General features: G+C 46.4%; 5 protein-coding genes across 5 annotated transcripts; all 5 read left to right on the forward strand.

Annotated features, from left to right (window-relative positions):
• Positions 1-226: 226 nt before the first annotated feature.
• On the forward strand, positions 227-3,668 carry JR316_0001254 (Pre-mRNA-splicing factor ATP-dependent RNA helicase PRP16; the record flags this gene model as incomplete). The annotated part of the gene is made up of 14 exons (XM_047887064.1): positions 227-377; positions 432-616; positions 664-835; positions 885-1,019; positions 1,080-1,585; positions 1,635-1,664; positions 1,723-2,080; positions 2,167-2,367; positions 2,421-2,578; positions 2,632-2,704; positions 2,750-2,881; positions 2,934-2,995; positions 3,045-3,255; positions 3,307-3,668. The coding sequence occupies 14 exons, from the start codon at positions 227-229 to the stop codon at positions 3,666-3,668; spliced, it is 2,736 nt and encodes a 911-aa protein (XP_047754810.1).
• A 69-nt stretch (positions 3,669-3,737) lies between these two features.
• JR316_0001255 (Pre-mRNA-splicing factor ATP-dependent RNA helicase PRP16) lies at positions 3,738-5,175 on the forward strand (the record flags this gene model as incomplete). Its single annotated transcript, XM_047887065.1, has 7 exons — positions 3,738-3,875; positions 3,934-4,247; positions 4,306-4,449; positions 4,503-4,627; positions 4,680-4,769; positions 4,824-4,953; positions 5,025-5,175. The coding sequence occupies 7 exons, from the start codon at positions 3,738-3,740 to the stop codon at positions 5,173-5,175; spliced, it is 1,092 nt and encodes a 363-aa protein (XP_047754811.1).
• A 562-nt stretch (positions 5,176-5,737) lies between these two features.
• Positions 5,738-7,537, forward strand: JR316_0001256 (Mitosis inhibitor nif1; the record flags this gene model as incomplete). Its single annotated transcript, XM_047887066.1, has 1 exon — positions 5,738-7,537. One exon carries the CDS (start codon positions 5,738-5,740, stop codon positions 7,535-7,537), a length of 1,800 nt encoding a protein of 599 aa, XP_047754812.1.
• A 226-nt stretch (positions 7,538-7,763) lies between these two features.
• JR316_0001257 (Putative multidrug export ATP-binding/permease protein YgaD) lies at positions 7,764-10,357 on the forward strand (the record flags this gene model as incomplete). The annotated part of the gene is made up of 9 exons (XM_047887067.1): positions 7,764-8,012; positions 8,069-8,642; positions 8,694-8,824; positions 8,882-9,280; positions 9,332-9,511; positions 9,567-9,868; positions 9,925-10,022; positions 10,077-10,173; positions 10,249-10,357. The coding sequence occupies 9 exons, from the start codon at positions 7,764-7,766 to the stop codon at positions 10,355-10,357; spliced, it is 2,139 nt and encodes a 712-aa protein (XP_047754813.1).
• A 1,745-nt stretch (positions 10,358-12,102) lies between these two features.
• On the forward strand, positions 12,103-14,659 carry JR316_0001258 (Vacuolar protein sorting-associated protein 27; the record flags this gene model as incomplete). Its single annotated transcript, XM_047887068.1, has 6 exons — positions 12,103-12,157; positions 12,215-12,381; positions 12,436-12,655; positions 12,712-12,982; positions 13,033-13,631; positions 13,686-14,659. The coding sequence occupies 6 exons, from the start codon at positions 12,103-12,105 to the stop codon at positions 14,657-14,659; spliced, it is 2,286 nt and encodes a 761-aa protein (XP_047754814.1).
• Between the last annotated feature and the right edge of the window lie 328 nt (positions 14,660-14,987).

The raw sequence follows: 14,987 nt of genomic DNA on the forward strand, positions 1-14,987 counted from the left end.
GCATGTACGCAGCGTTCGGTATCGTGGTTATTAAAAAGCAGATAAAGAAGGTGAATGAAAAGGTGAAAATTTATCGATCATTGGGTGGTGAACTGAAAGGAAGTGTGAAAACACTGTGCTGAGCATCAGTGGCAGTGCCTATCAAAGGTGACATAATTACTCCGAAAGAGAAAGCGCTTCAGCGCGGCCAAACTTGAATCTCAACGACGAGCTCGGAGTCATCCCAATGTCCTCTCCAACTAATGCTCATGAGGAATTCAACCACAATATCGCAATAAAATTATCAAGGGCCCTTAATACCTTAAATCCAAATGATTTGCTGGCCCAGCGTGTGATCGACATTGCGAAAACTAATTCAACCGCTGGATTCATCACAGGTGAGTTTATACATGGTGTTGCATCAAGTTTCGCTCAATAACGATTTCATTCAGCTGCAAAAACCTTTGGCAAGTTCAAAGATTCATTTCTCTCAGAACTGCATGCAGAAATCTTGTCGCATGCAAAGCAGGAGGCTACAGGTGTCGCACCACATCCAGTTGAAGGGATCACTGTAATCGACAGTGATGTCCTGGAACCAGAGCCAATCCGTCCAGGTGGTCTTCAAAGGGCAGATACGGTACGTACGCCAAAATTTTAATTTAAGAAGTTCTAACCTGGCCCTAGCGACATACGTTCCGGCAACCTGCTAAACCCCTCGAACCACCAACTCCAAGAACATCGCTTCTAGGCCTTGACCGGCTGGCAAAGGAAAAAAGGGCAGCAGCTGCTGACGAGAAAATAAATGGCAGGAAGAAGCAAAAGCTAGATGATGATGGAGATGAACCTTTTTTCAAAGGTCCGCAATTCGTTTCAACTTTCGTGATTCATCTAACTTGCGACTATAGTTCCAAGTCTTCCTGCTTCTCGGTCTAATAATATAAGACAACGGGGCGAAGAAACACCTTCTCATCCTGGTGGCCTTTCCGAAACGGGCAGACAAAGACTCGAAGAATATCGTCGTAATCGGGAAAGGCAAAGAGGTATGAGGCTTTACATGACATTTGAGGTGTTTTGTGTTAAGATATGCACTATCTATGTAGAAGGAATACCTGCCCCCCAGGAGACGCGCCATGATGCACCCAAAGGCTTGGGAGATTTTCAACGCAGGTCTAATCGGGACCGAGATCGAGGATGGAGCAACAGACGAGATCGTAGAGATGACAGGGAAAGTCGTGGATGGGATGCAACACCCAACGAGCGAGGACCTTCCTCCAGGGACGCTCCCAGCGTTCGCGTGCCAAATGTTCCTTGGGATTCTACGCCTCGTGGGTCAAGAGGAGAGGATGGAGGTGGATGGGGGAGCGCGCAAAATCGTCGTTGGGATGCACCTACACCGAGAGTTGCTCGAGGAGGAAGTCCAGATGGAGACGAGGGAGCTTTCGGATTGGATTCGCGCGAGTGGGAAGAAGAGCAAGTAAAATTGGACCGTGATTGGTATACGGGCGCCGAGGATGGCGGTATGGCTGGGGATGAAGAACATAATCCACTTGCACAATATGAGGACCTTAGTGCATTGAAGGAGGCAGAGATTGCGACTAAACAAGTCGTAAGTTATCCCCCATTTTTTGTTTCACACTTACTGACGCTCCAACCAGAAAAAGATTTCTGCTCGTCAAGCACAATATGTAAGGCTTTCAATCTTTAACTTGATCACCTCAAAATTTTATACCTTACATATGTTAGAATGCCGACAACGATTTGTGGGAAGCTAACAGGATGGTTACATCGGGTGTTGCCACGCGCAAAGCACTGGATCTTGACTTTGAAGACGATTCTGAATCGACGGTACACGTCATGGTACACGACCTCAAGCCGCCCTTCCTTGATGGCCGCACAGTTTATACAAAACAACTAGAACCTATCAATCCCATACGTGATCCATCAAGCGACATGGCTGTTTTCTCGAAGAAGGGTAGTGCCCTTGTAAAAGAAAAGAGAGAGCAAGCGGAGAGGGCCAAGGCTGCCGCAAAACTGGCTGCCCTTGGAGGAACAGCACTGGGAAATGTCTTAGGTGTTAAGGATGAGGAAGCCGAAGCCGAAGGTACGTCCATATCGTTTGGTGTTCTGGTCTACTTGTCAGATTTGGACATTCACATAGCTATTATTTTTCATTTATATATCGTACAGCTGAAGCTGAAAGGAAGGAGAAGGAAGCAAAAGCAAAAGGCCAGGAAGATTACAAGGGCGATTCCAAATTTGCTAGTCATCTGAAGTCAAGTACCGGTGCAAGTTCGTTCTCCAAAACCAGGACATTAAAAGAACAGAGAGAGTATCTTCCTGCTTTTGCCTGCCGAGAAGAATTGATGAAGGTTATCCGAGAAAATCAAGGTAATGCTCATGATTCGAATAAACTGCATGTCATTGATGAAATTGATTTGCAGTTATCATCGTCGTTGGAGAAACTGGATCAGGAAAAACAACGCAGCTCGCTCAGTTTTTATACGAGGATGGGTATTGTCAACATGGTCTTGTAGGTTGTACTCAACCTCGACGTGTAGCCGCGATGTCAGTCGCCAAGCGAGTCAGCGAGGAAATGGAGGTACATCCTTTCTCCTTTTTTCTGCTTTCTCTACTTAAAATCCAATTTCGCAGTGTAAATTAGGTGGAACCGTTGGATACGCCATCCGGTTTGAGGACTGCACTTCTGCTGACACCAAGATAAAATGTAATTTTTTTCTTGAGATAATTTTCTATACTAAATTTTTACTAGATATGACCGATGGTGTCCTTCTACGGGAGTCCTTGAATGAAGGAGACCTTGATAGATATTCGGTCATCATTCTGGATGAAGCTCACGAACGTTCACTTAGCACTGACGTGCTTATGGGACTGCTTCGTAAAAGTATGGTTCCTTACATCCATGCATTTTAGCTTATTGACGAAACTCCTACTAGTTCTCACCCGGCGGCGTGATCTCAAACTTATTGTGACTTCTGCAACAATGAATGCAGACAAGGTTCGTTTCTTGTTTATCCATTTACACCTGTGCTGATAAATCGGCCTAGTTTTCGGCATTTTATGGTAATGCTCCTACATACACTATTCCAGGACGTACATTCCCCGTCGAAATCACCCATTCCAAGTCGCCTTGTGAAGATTATGTTGATAGTGCGGTAAAGCAAGTCTTACAGATCCATCTATCTCACCCTCCTGGCGACATCCTCGTTTTTATGACTGGTCAAGAGGATATCGAGATTACATGTCAGGTCGTGCAAGGTTTGTGTTATTCTAACTTCAAAGTGTACAAATCATCAAATACATTGACAGAACGGCTTTCTCAACTCGATGAACCTGCGCCACTCTCAATCCTTCCTATCTATTCGCAAATGCCTGCTGATTTGCAGGCCAAAATATTTGAAGCTACAAGTGACGGCAGCCGCAAAGTCATTGTAGCAACGAATATTGCTGAAACATCATTGACTGGTAGGAAACATCCCCTCTATCAGACGCTCCTAGCTTATACTAGTGCAGTTGATGGCATCTTGTACGTTGTTGATGCTGGATATTCAAAACTCAAAGTATACAACCCCAAAGTCGGCATGGACGCCCTCCAAATCACTCCTATTAGTCAAGCAAATGCAAATCAGCGTACAGGACGGGCTGGTAGAACAGGAAGTGGGCAAGTCTAAGGCTTTATGATTATCTCCGTCTCCTTCTCATTTGACGTTATTAGGTTTTGCTATCGATTGTATACTGAAATGGCTTACCGCAACGAGCTGTTTGAAAATACCATCCCCGAAATCCAACGGACCAATCTTGCAAATACGGTTCTGCTACTGAAGTCATTGGGTGTGAAAAACCTACTTGAATTTGACTTCATGGACCCGCCACCTCAGGTAAAGATTTGATCATTTTTACATATTTTTTATTACATTCTACTGACAACCATTATAGGCGAACATCTTAAATTCAATGTATCAACTTTGGGTCCTCGGCGCCCTGGACAATGTAGGTGATTTAACCCAAGACGGCCGCAAGATGTCAGAGTTCCCAATGGAACCTTCAATGGCAAAGATGCTGATCGCCTCGGTGGATTATAAGTGTTCTGCCGAGATGCTGACGATCGTGTCTATGCTGTCTGTACCAAGTGTCTTTTACAGACCAAAGGAAAGAATGGAAGAGGCGGACGCGGCTCGAGAAAAGTTCAATGTTCCGGAAAGCGACCATTTGACATTGTTGAACGTCTTTAATCAATGGAAGAGCCATGGGTACGAGATGGTGTATAAACAAAGATTGCATTTGTCACTGACTGTCAATACATTTCAGGCATCGTGATGAGTGGGCAATGCGTCATTTCCTGCATCCAAAGTTGCTCCGTAAAGCACGCGAAGTACGGGTACAATTGGAAGATATCATGAAGTTCCAGAAGATGGAGATCATATCTACTGGGACAGACTTTGACTCAGTGAGGTGAGCGCCCATTTGCGTATAATTAACGAGCCGCTCTCACAGCGATATTATAGAAAAGCTATCACAGCTGGTTACTTCCATCAAGCAGCTCGAGTCAAGGGTATCGGAGAATTTGTCAACATCCGTTCTGGTCTCCCTACACACCTTCATCCTACGAGTGCTTTGTATGGATTAGGATGTGAGTTTTTGATCAAAATCTAGGAGCCGGTGTTGTTCATCAGAAATGGCAGATACACCATCCCATATCGTGTACCATGAGCTTATCTTAACCTCAAAAGAATATATGACGCAAGTAACAGCCATTGATCCCCTCTGGCTTGGTAAGTTTATACTACATTCAACTCCGAGGCACATGGTTCTCATGGTTTTTGTAGCTGAATTGGGCTCCGTGTTTTACTCGGTAAAGGAGAAGCACTTTGACGAGAGAGGGAATAGGCGTACAGCGGATCGAGAATTCTCAAAGAAGGCGGAGATAGAGACGGAAATGGCGCGTCAACGAGAAGAGTTAGTATCGGTGTCAACTTTTCCTGCTGCATCGACATTGACGCTTTTTTCCCCTTTTTTAATCCATTCAGGACTGCGAAGAAACAGGCAGAAGCGATTTTGGCGGCAAAGACGGCGAGCGGAAGTAAATCCAAAATCATCGTTCCCGGTACACCTCGGCATACTGGAATTGGTGCTGGAGCTCGAGTGACGCAGACACCGAGAAGACGAACGGGCATTTAGATGTAGACCAACGAATTGCATAGTTGCAGATACCCCATGTACACTGATAACACCTGTATTTTTTTGCTACGATAGAGAGCTTCGAGAGTTCAGTTCGTCGTTCTGCATTCACTAATCACTGTAATTTTGTCCGATAAGATCAGAACGGCAGTTGGGTGTTAGATGTGCCGAAAGATGACTTGTGGCGCGGAATACGTGCAAAGGTGATGTCTTCCCGTCAACGGCTGTAAACGTATTCGTGTTGGTTGGTATCAATGACAACCAGAAGCATAAAGACAGGGGTATATGGAAGTAGAATGATCTGGTATGTGGAAACCGTCCTAACATAAATGAAAAGTAAAGGAGAGGATTGTCAATGCTAGTGAATGAATGGATGCGCAGCGCAGGCCAAGCCAGCCGACCGTCTATGGAAAAATTAGCAATTGGAGATGGCTCTGTGATCAGCGACGGGATGATGTTTGCTGCTAGTTCCACTTTGAATCTTTCTTCTTGCCACTTCCTCTCTCTTTCTGTTTCTTCCATTTCTTCCGCGATGAATCTAATGGCACCACCCTCATCTTACATGCCTCCAAGCTCCTCTTCTCGCCCTAAATTAGCCTCTAATTCGTCCGATTCTGGCCCTATATCGTTAAACCATGCAGAGTCCCCGTTGACAAACCTTGTGCGCCGGACCTCTTCGCGAAGAGCACGCCAGACTGCTTCGGCCCTCGACCAGCAGCACAAGCAGGATTTGCATACGCCACCCATTCAAGAGACGCGCGAGGATCCCTATATCAATGAATCAACTGCCAACTATAATTATAACCATTCACCTCGGTCCTCGTCGCCCTCTCACGACGAGGTTTACGCGTATGCGTACCAGCCAGAGCCTTCAAGCTCTGGTTCTCAATATGCTTATGTTCAATCAGACTCCAATAATGTGGTGGATAACTACTACTATGAGCCTCACGATTCGCCGCCGCGCCGACAAATGGCCAACCTCAGTTTAAAAGTCGATACTTCAGGGGACAACTTGCTTGCATCCAATGGACTGCCATCACCGTTGCTTCACAGTCACTTTGCTCGGGATTCATACGCTACTGCATCAATATCTGATCAACATTCGTACTGGGACCCAGATACTTCCGGCACGCGATCTTCAACACAGTCCAGTAACTATAAACAGTCATCGAGGAGGGCTACACGGGAAGGAGAGGGTGATTTTGATGATGAGCGAAGTGATTATGGTCGTTACGATTACTTTGTGGACGACTCTTCCAGCATGTACTCCTCAAGCCCGTCTCAGGGGCCTGCGCTAAGAGACTCATGGAATTCAACGGCGACAGGAGCGACCGTACGCAGGCCTGACTATTACATTCCTAATGCAGACATTCGTGGAGAGAACCAGTTGACAGGGTCATCTGGTCCAACACCGACGGTGGTCGTTACGGAGGAGGGGATAGATGGGGCAGAGAGGGTAGTTGAGCGCAGTTCATCTGTGCTGAGACCTGGTCCGGGACGAGCACCGATTGTCCAGCCTGTCACTGCGAATTTCTCGAGACCAGTGCGGGAAAGCTCGCACCCAGGGCATGCACAGGGGGAAAGGGTTAAAGTTCAGGTCCCGCAAGAGATGAGAGACCAGAAGTTGAAGGTGTTGGAGAGGAACGCGCGACGTGCACCGACGCCAACTGGAACACACCCGCCGTCTACGATCCAATCATCGGCAAACTCGAGGCAGTCTCTAGAGAGCGTCCGGTCGGCGGCAACAATAACAGAGAAGAATAATGCGGTCCCGACAAATCCGCAACCTATGAGAGCAGTCGAGCAACCGCTTCCCTCGCCTTCGAGCCTTTATTCAAGCAATTATTCATTTTATCAATATGAAAGCCCTGTGCCATCGCCTGTTGGAGCGGGGTTCGGGCAATCGACGAATTCTGGAAACAGACCTCAATCCTCTCTTAAAGCTGCAGATGCAGAGAAGGTCACAGGACCGCGAACGCCTCAGGATTATCTGCAGCTCGGTATCCAACACCACGAAGCAAATCGACTGGGCGAGTCAGCTCGGTGCTTCGAACGGTCAGCAAATGAAGGCGGAGGATGTGGTGTAGGGATGCTAATGTACGGACTGACGCTTAGACATGGGTGGGGATGCGCGAAGAATGAGAGGCTTGGATTTAAGTGGCTAATGAAAGCGGCTGAGAGTGCCATAGGCGATCTGGAGAATGTGAGGACCGGTGGAAGAACGATTGAGGTTGGCGCTGTGCAGACAGAGCTTGTATTGGCGATCTACGAAGTCGGACAGTGCTTTTTTCATGGATGGGGTGTGGGTAAGGACCAGAAGATGGCCGTGGTGCGTCTCCCACCTCTGAAGTGGTGCATGTAAGGTGCTAATTATAGATGCAGAGCTATTATGCAGTAGCGGCACGTCTGGGAGACGGAGATGCTCAAGCCGACCTTGCGTTTTGTCTAGCTAATGGTAAAGGGTGTAAGAAAAACAAGAAAGAGGCGGCGCGGTGGTATCGAGAAGCTGTAGCACAGGGGCAAAGTGATGTCGGTTTAGCGTGGATATACAAAGATAAATATCAATAGACTAGACTTTTGCTCATGCCATGACCATAAGGCACTCCAAGTACGGCGTTTGGGATGTATACGAAGATCTCAAAGGCCTGCCTACTACGCCAGGACATCAGTCATGGAGTGTTATTATCCAGGCTCTACCTTATGTGTGGCGTATGATCAAGGAGGTCGCCTCCATTCGTGAATGTTGGTTGCTGTTGGCTGTCTACCTGTCTCTTCTCCTGCTTTCATCTATCGTGCCCGCCATTGCCCTCTCTTACTCTGGACAATTACTGACAGTTGTATGTTTCATCTTCTTTTTCAATTACCCTCCTTCTTTTCAGCTCAATCGCAACAGGTTGATTCTGCCGTTCAACATAAAACTATTGACCCTGCCCTCCTCAGCAACATCATCATTGGCGCCTTCGTGTCCTCTTCTGCCACTCGGGTATTAAGATATGCTATTCAAAGGATCGCGAAGCCCATTAGAACCCACATCAGGATCTATTACTCTGTCCACACCTTTCACGCCTACTCTCGACTCGACGTCCCTACTTTCGATGACCCCGCGGTTCAACGTCAACTTCAGCAACCATTTTCGCATATGTCCATCGAGCCCCTAGCATTCACCGTTATTAGCGTCACCCTTAGATCCATTTCTACCGCTATCCAACTCGTCACACAATCCCTTGTTCTCTTCAATCTACTGAGGGACCAGCCGGATGGGCTGCTGTTGGCTTTCCTATGCTCCCTCCTTGGATTCCATCAACGCCCCAAGTTTCACCTGGGAAATCTCAAGAGCAATTCTGTATGGGTAGCTACCACGAATGACGCAGACTACATAAAGTCAGAGGGCTTGAAGCAGACGGTGACCGATGCCACCCATAGGAAAGAAATTGTGGCCTCTGGAATCGCGCCATATCTTCTGTCAGGTGCGTCCTATCCATTCTGAATCATACACGGGCGCCTAACTCTACTCCAAGAGTATCGAAAGGCTGTTTACCGCGTTTCGACGCGTGCAACTGATTTCTACGCTGCTGTTATGGACAACTCTGATACCTATGTCATCTTCAATTTCATTTTCTTTCCCGAAATTCTTCGAGCATTACCAGAGGTCGGTAAGCTATTGAAAATTTTTCCTTGATCATTGTCCTGACGTTTATTTCGCAAGATTGTCTTTGCCGTTCGGGCACTTCGACAACCAGAATCCATTCCATTGTCCCTTGCTTCTCTCAATCTCATCAAACAAACTACGACATCTTTCACGAGTACCGCATTTTCACTTATGAATGACACGCAATCTATCACAACAACATTTGCTAGAGTAATTCAATTATACGAGGTCGCCAGAATACCCAATCGCGTCAAAGTCGTCCCAACGGAGAAAACGAAAGAACAGCAAAAACTTGATCAGGACGATCCAAATTTCGGTGTCCCCTTTCCAGAAAATGACCAAACCCTGCGGTTGGGTATCAGTGTCGAGTTTTGTCAAGTTAGTTTCAAGTACCCGGGCAGCGACACCTATGCACTTCGCAACACCAGCTTCAAGATCGAGCGAGGCCAACTTTGCGTACGTTTTGTACCTACAATTTCGATACTCATTATCTGATTATGTTTATAGGTAATTGTAGGCACTAATGGTTCCGGAAAGAGCACCATTCTCAAACTCATAGCTCGATTATATGACCCATCTGAAGGCAGGATCCTTATTGATGGGATAGACGTCAAGACTCTCCGTATTGCCGACCTTAGACGCGCTATATCGGTCCTTTTTCAAGATTACACACTCTTCCCTCTTTCCGTAAGCCTCAGAGCAATTTTTAACCTTACCCCACAGAACATGATATTTTCGACAGATACGAGAGAACATTGGTCTGGGTGATCCATATCACTCCAACGACCTCTCTAAAATACAGCACGCAGCTGAGCTGGGTGGTGCACATACGTTCATCGATCGTTTGCCAGAAAAATATGAAACATATCTTGAACGGCCTGTACAAGACTATTATTCCGAATTGCCGGAAGGGACAGAAAATCCATTCGGCAATTTGGTCGATTACAGTCGCGTCCGAGAAGCCGGCAATATCACCAGTGTAGATGGCGGTGGTAGTGCTGGTAACCGAGGGCTCAGTGGAGGGCAGATGCAAAGAATTGCATTGTGAGTATTTGCTGTGACTAGCTGTAAAATGTATATAGCTGATAAGGACACTCAAGAGCAAGGACGTTCATGCGCTCTGTTGCATCAGAGCATAGCGTTGGACTTCTGCTCTTTGATGAGCCATCTGCAAGCTTGGATCCAACAGCCGAACATGGTGAGAGTCAATACTGGATGCGCTTTATTCGTGGTCTTATATTATTGTCTTCAGATCTTTTCGAGCGTTTGCGCAGGCTAAGGGGAAACAAAACAATGATTTTCTCCTCTCATCGGTTTGGAAACCTAACTAGACATGCCGATCTTATATTGTAAGCCTCGAAATTAAGCACTATGATCGTGTTTGTTTTACCAGCCTTGCTTATATCTCTTATCCGCTGCTCTAGGTATATGAATGATTCGATAGTTTTGGAGGAAGGTACCCATGACCAGCTCATTCAGCAAGATGGAGAATATGCCCGGATATGGATGCTCCAGGCTCAAGCCTTTCTCTAACAATATAATGATTCAACTGTGGGGCAGAAGAATGAGGTATGGCCATTGATTCGACAGTCAGGGAAACTACATAAACCTATATCATGTCAGGATACTCAGAATACCAACTGAACATAGTCCCACATTGAATGCCACAACACATTTCAGATATCGAATGACCCACATGACGATCTCTACTTTCAGCAACACCATTTTCACTCGTGTCAACGCAAAAATTATTTGACCATCGCTGAAATTTTTTTCAAACAAATATATGCGCATGAGTCAAACCGGAGTTATCTTTCACATTGAACAAGCAAACTATCAGGCAAACGGCCAATGTACTTGAGTGTGGAGGAGCCAAGACAGAAGTATTTGGGAAGCGGAAAATGACGGAAAATGTACGCAAGCAGGGCATGTAAGTCGATGAATTGGCAAGGTTTGTAGTGATGGTGCCAGAAATGGTTCCTTCAGAAACTTGATTGATACCTCTTCATAAAGATATCGACCCCGCCGACCCCTTGTAGATGCTTCCCTGGAGATATTAATGCAATTTGTGTCAGGCTTGAAACAAAAATTACCTACCTCTGCTCCGCAGTAATCGTTACATGCTCCTCTTGCGAATCTATTCGTTTGCTCAATTCCCTGTTGCCAAAGAGTCTTTCCTCTGTTAGTCATTGCAAGTGACATTGTATTGACTAGTTTGAATTCTGCATCCTAAACAAACCATGTACTTAAAGAACCGGTTTGATGTGGCTCACTCGGGATATACTTCAAAACACTTCAAATTCAGCTTTAACATTGTTGTGCTGCGAACGCCAACTTCATATCCGGATTTTTTTTCAAATCTGCCCCCGACGGCAGCACAACTTTTGCTTGGGTAGGGTGAATAACGCCAACTACAATATGGCTGAGCGGCCGGTAGTTTGAGTGTGATGTACATGTATTTCCGGCACTTTCTTGGTATATAGAGATTACCCCTTGCCCAACATGTTTTCTGGTCTGTAGATGAATTGTGCTTATAGCCTTGTATGCCGTGGACGATGACATTTGAGTTCCTTATTGCCATCTGAAGGTAGTTTCACAGAGTTTGAAGCAGGTGGCTCGCTTGGAGTCTTTGCGTCTTTCATTCATTCTAACGCATCTCCAAAAATCTCAATGTGAAGTGGATTTGGTATGTTGACCGTGTTGATTGACACCCAATGAATGCAGGCCCGCTCTGTGGCAAATCCCGATCGATTCATACATGCTGCAGCGAAGCACAACTTTGGTAGTGTAGTGATTTTCGGGTTTGTAAAGGCATTCAAATATATCAACGACTACAAACGTTCACAATACCTGTACAATACCTACGCATTGTTGGTAATTGCCTGAAGATGGGCCTGTATCGCGCATGCTGGTACAGTTGATGAAGGTTGATGAGGGGAAATCATATTTTTCTCCTTTAGCGACATTAGCCCTCCGGGATGTGGTTTCCCTTGGCTGCTTTTGTACAAAATACCCATACGAGCGAGCTACAGACTATAAGCAACACGAGTATCGAACGAGCTGTTTACTACAGGTTTACTAATTTGTTGAGTCAGGACAGGTACTATATATGGGGATGATTACGTAGTCATCTATATACCAGCACCTGCGAAGTGCAGCGGTACTACACCTTCATCTGCACCAGAACAGAACTCAACAATAATCCTCAAACGAGATCTAGCTTCATTCGTTAAACGACTTGACTTTACGGATCATAACATTCGTATCTCCCTTTACCAATGTCAACTCTAGGGGCCTGGTTATGGGGGAGCTCCCAGCTTGATGATGCAATTGGTAAGTTCAAGTGTACTTGTGGACCCGACCGTCGTATAACCGATGTGCACCATCCAGACAAAGCAACTTCCGAACTCTTACCAGCAGGCGGAGAGGATATTGCACTCAACCTCGAGATATGTGATCAAATTCGCTCGAAATCCGTGCCAGCCAAGGATGCTATGCGCGCCCTGAAGCGGAGACTAAACCACAAGAACCCAAATGTGCAATTGCTGGCGCTAAGTGTAGGTTACATGCACAAACTTTCCCTCGTTCCACAGCTTATTGGCACATTTCAGTTGACAGATATCTGCATAAAGAATGGCGGGGATCTATTCTTGACTGAAGTCGCTTCAAGGGAGTTTATGGACAACCTCGTTTCCATCTTGAAGATGCCAGCGCTTAATCACGACGTTAAGGAGATGATACTGCGCCTTGTACAAAACTGGAGTGTCGCTTTTGAAGGAAAGCCCACTTTGAGCTACGTCGGTCAGGTGTATAAGACATTGACCAATGAAGGTGAGTTGTCAGTGCGTAACTCAGCTCTCAAGCTCATGACACTACATGATTTTCAGGGTATAAATTCCCCCCGAAGGATATGGCAGTCGCCAACTCTGCTATGGTCGATACACAGACTGCTCCCGAATGGATTGACTCCGATCTGTGCCTTCGTTGTCGCACCCCTTTCAGCTTCACCAATCGTAAACATCACTGTAGAAACTGCGGTCAGGTTTTTGATCAAGCATGTTCCTCAAAGACTATGGCGTTACCTCATTTTGGTATTGCACAAGAAGTGAGAGTGTGCGACGGATGTCATTCCAAACTTACGAAGAAGGCCGAACGAGCGTAGGTGATTCCTAGATTTCATTCTACGCAGATACTAAACACGTCCATAGCGACAAGGGACATCGCCACTCTACTAGCCTCCATGGCCATCGTCACAAGAGTGCACGTGAATTAGCAGATGCCGAGCTCCAAAGAGCTATTCAGCTTTCACTACAGGAAGTTCATGGTTCCAGTCATGCCGGTTATGCACCATCTCAACCCTCACCAACAAAATGGGGGTACTCAGAACCGCCTATCGTTGACCGAGGTACATACCCTGGCCGAAAGGCTGCTGTGGTTGACGATGATGATGACCCCGATTTACGGGCAGCTATCGAGGCGAGCTTGCGAGAAGCCAATGCCCCAAAACCAAGTGCTCCAGTTGTCATCGAGACGCCGCGTTTAGAAGAACCATCTTATGCGGGGCCAGGCTATTCACAATCGTATCCTCCGTCAGTCAACCAGTCCACTCTTCCTCAAATTCCTAATTACGACCTCGAACCTCTTGAAGCTGATGTAATTTTGACTTTTAATCAAACGGTGGAGCAAGTTCAAGCGCAAGGTGGTAGGGACCTGTCCAGATATCCAGCGGTATCGGAGCTTTACGAGAAAGCTAGTGGGTTAAGGCCGAAGCTGGCTCTTAGCTTAGATGACACGGGAAGGAAAGAACGTTAGTGATACAATGCATTGCTATTGGAATAAGGCTGACAAAATGTTATTTTAGAAATGCTTTCAGAAATGCACGAACAGCTCTCACAGGCGGTCAAGCTTTACGATCAGATTCTTTCACAGCAAGTAGCCCAGCCTCGTTGGCGAGCTCCAGCGGCGGCTTCGGTGAGCCCGACGCCATATCAGCAGCAAATGCAGCAATCCTACGGTTCAAACTATGCTGCTAACGGATATGTTGCTCAGTGGGCACCGCAACAACAGCAGAGTCAACCGGAGCCTCGAAGGGAGCCATTGTCACCGACTATGTCTTTTTCCGCATCCTTGGTACAAGAACCAAGATACGGCCTAACCTCTCGTCCGGAACTATCTCAACAACAGACGAGCCAACAGCATGAACAGGTACGGCAACAAACATCATACCAACCGCAGTACACGACTGCGCCCTTATCAGCACCACCTCCGCCCCAAATATCTCCTGGTTCCGCCCCACCCTTGCATTCCACTCAATACACCCAACCGCAGCAGTATCAGCAGTATCCGGTCTCTATAAGCACTGCAGGTCAAACCTCAAGTCATGCAGGATTTGCTCAATCGCCTCCCACTACATCTTCTATATCATCCACACCGTCCGCCGTCCCACAATCACCTCCACCATCTCTCTATCAACAACCCACCCCTCAAGCTCCAGAATCTCAGTCTTCCTTCACTACGTCGTTGAACCGGCAAAACTCAGTCGCTTATGCACCAGCAGCCCTCAGCCCGCCTTCTAACATTACGAGAAGCAACACGGTAGCTTCCCAGGCGCCGACCCAATACCAGCGACAACAATATCAAACACCTGCACCCCCTCAACAACACCAGCACGCGTATCAGGTTTCATCCCCTCCCCCAGCCCCTGTTTCTCTAATGCAATTCCCCACTGCTCCGACGGACGTACCACAGCCTGCATTCCCTGCCTATAATCCGTTAAAGCCTTCTGAATATGAACACAAGGAAGAGAGAAAGGAGGCACTATTGATTGACCTATAATCTATTCTTTGTAGTTTGCTTTGTTTGATATGTGATGTGTAATTTGAGGAGTAGTATAATCAACCAGACATTTGGTCTCACAACTCTTATGTTCATTGAGTGGGCTTGCTACTAGTGCATGTGGCTAATCCTGCTACTGATACTTATAATACTACTATGGGTGATCAGTTGTTTGGATTGGACACTAATTTGGATCTCATGATCCTGTAGTCTGTTCCTTATAAAAATTGTTGTTGTTGAATGAGTTGGTATTGATTAATAGTGGCTCTTACATGATGCTAGTATTATCTTCTATTGGTACATGTGGGTATGACCTAAATACTACATT

This window comes from Psilocybe cubensis, chromosome 1 (genome assembly GCF_017499595.1).
Source record: "Psilocybe cubensis strain MGC-MH-2018 chromosome 1, whole genome shotgun sequence".
In the NCBI taxonomy this organism is placed as follows: domain Eukaryota; kingdom Fungi; phylum Basidiomycota; class Agaricomycetes; order Agaricales; family Agrocybaceae; genus Psilocybe; species Psilocybe cubensis.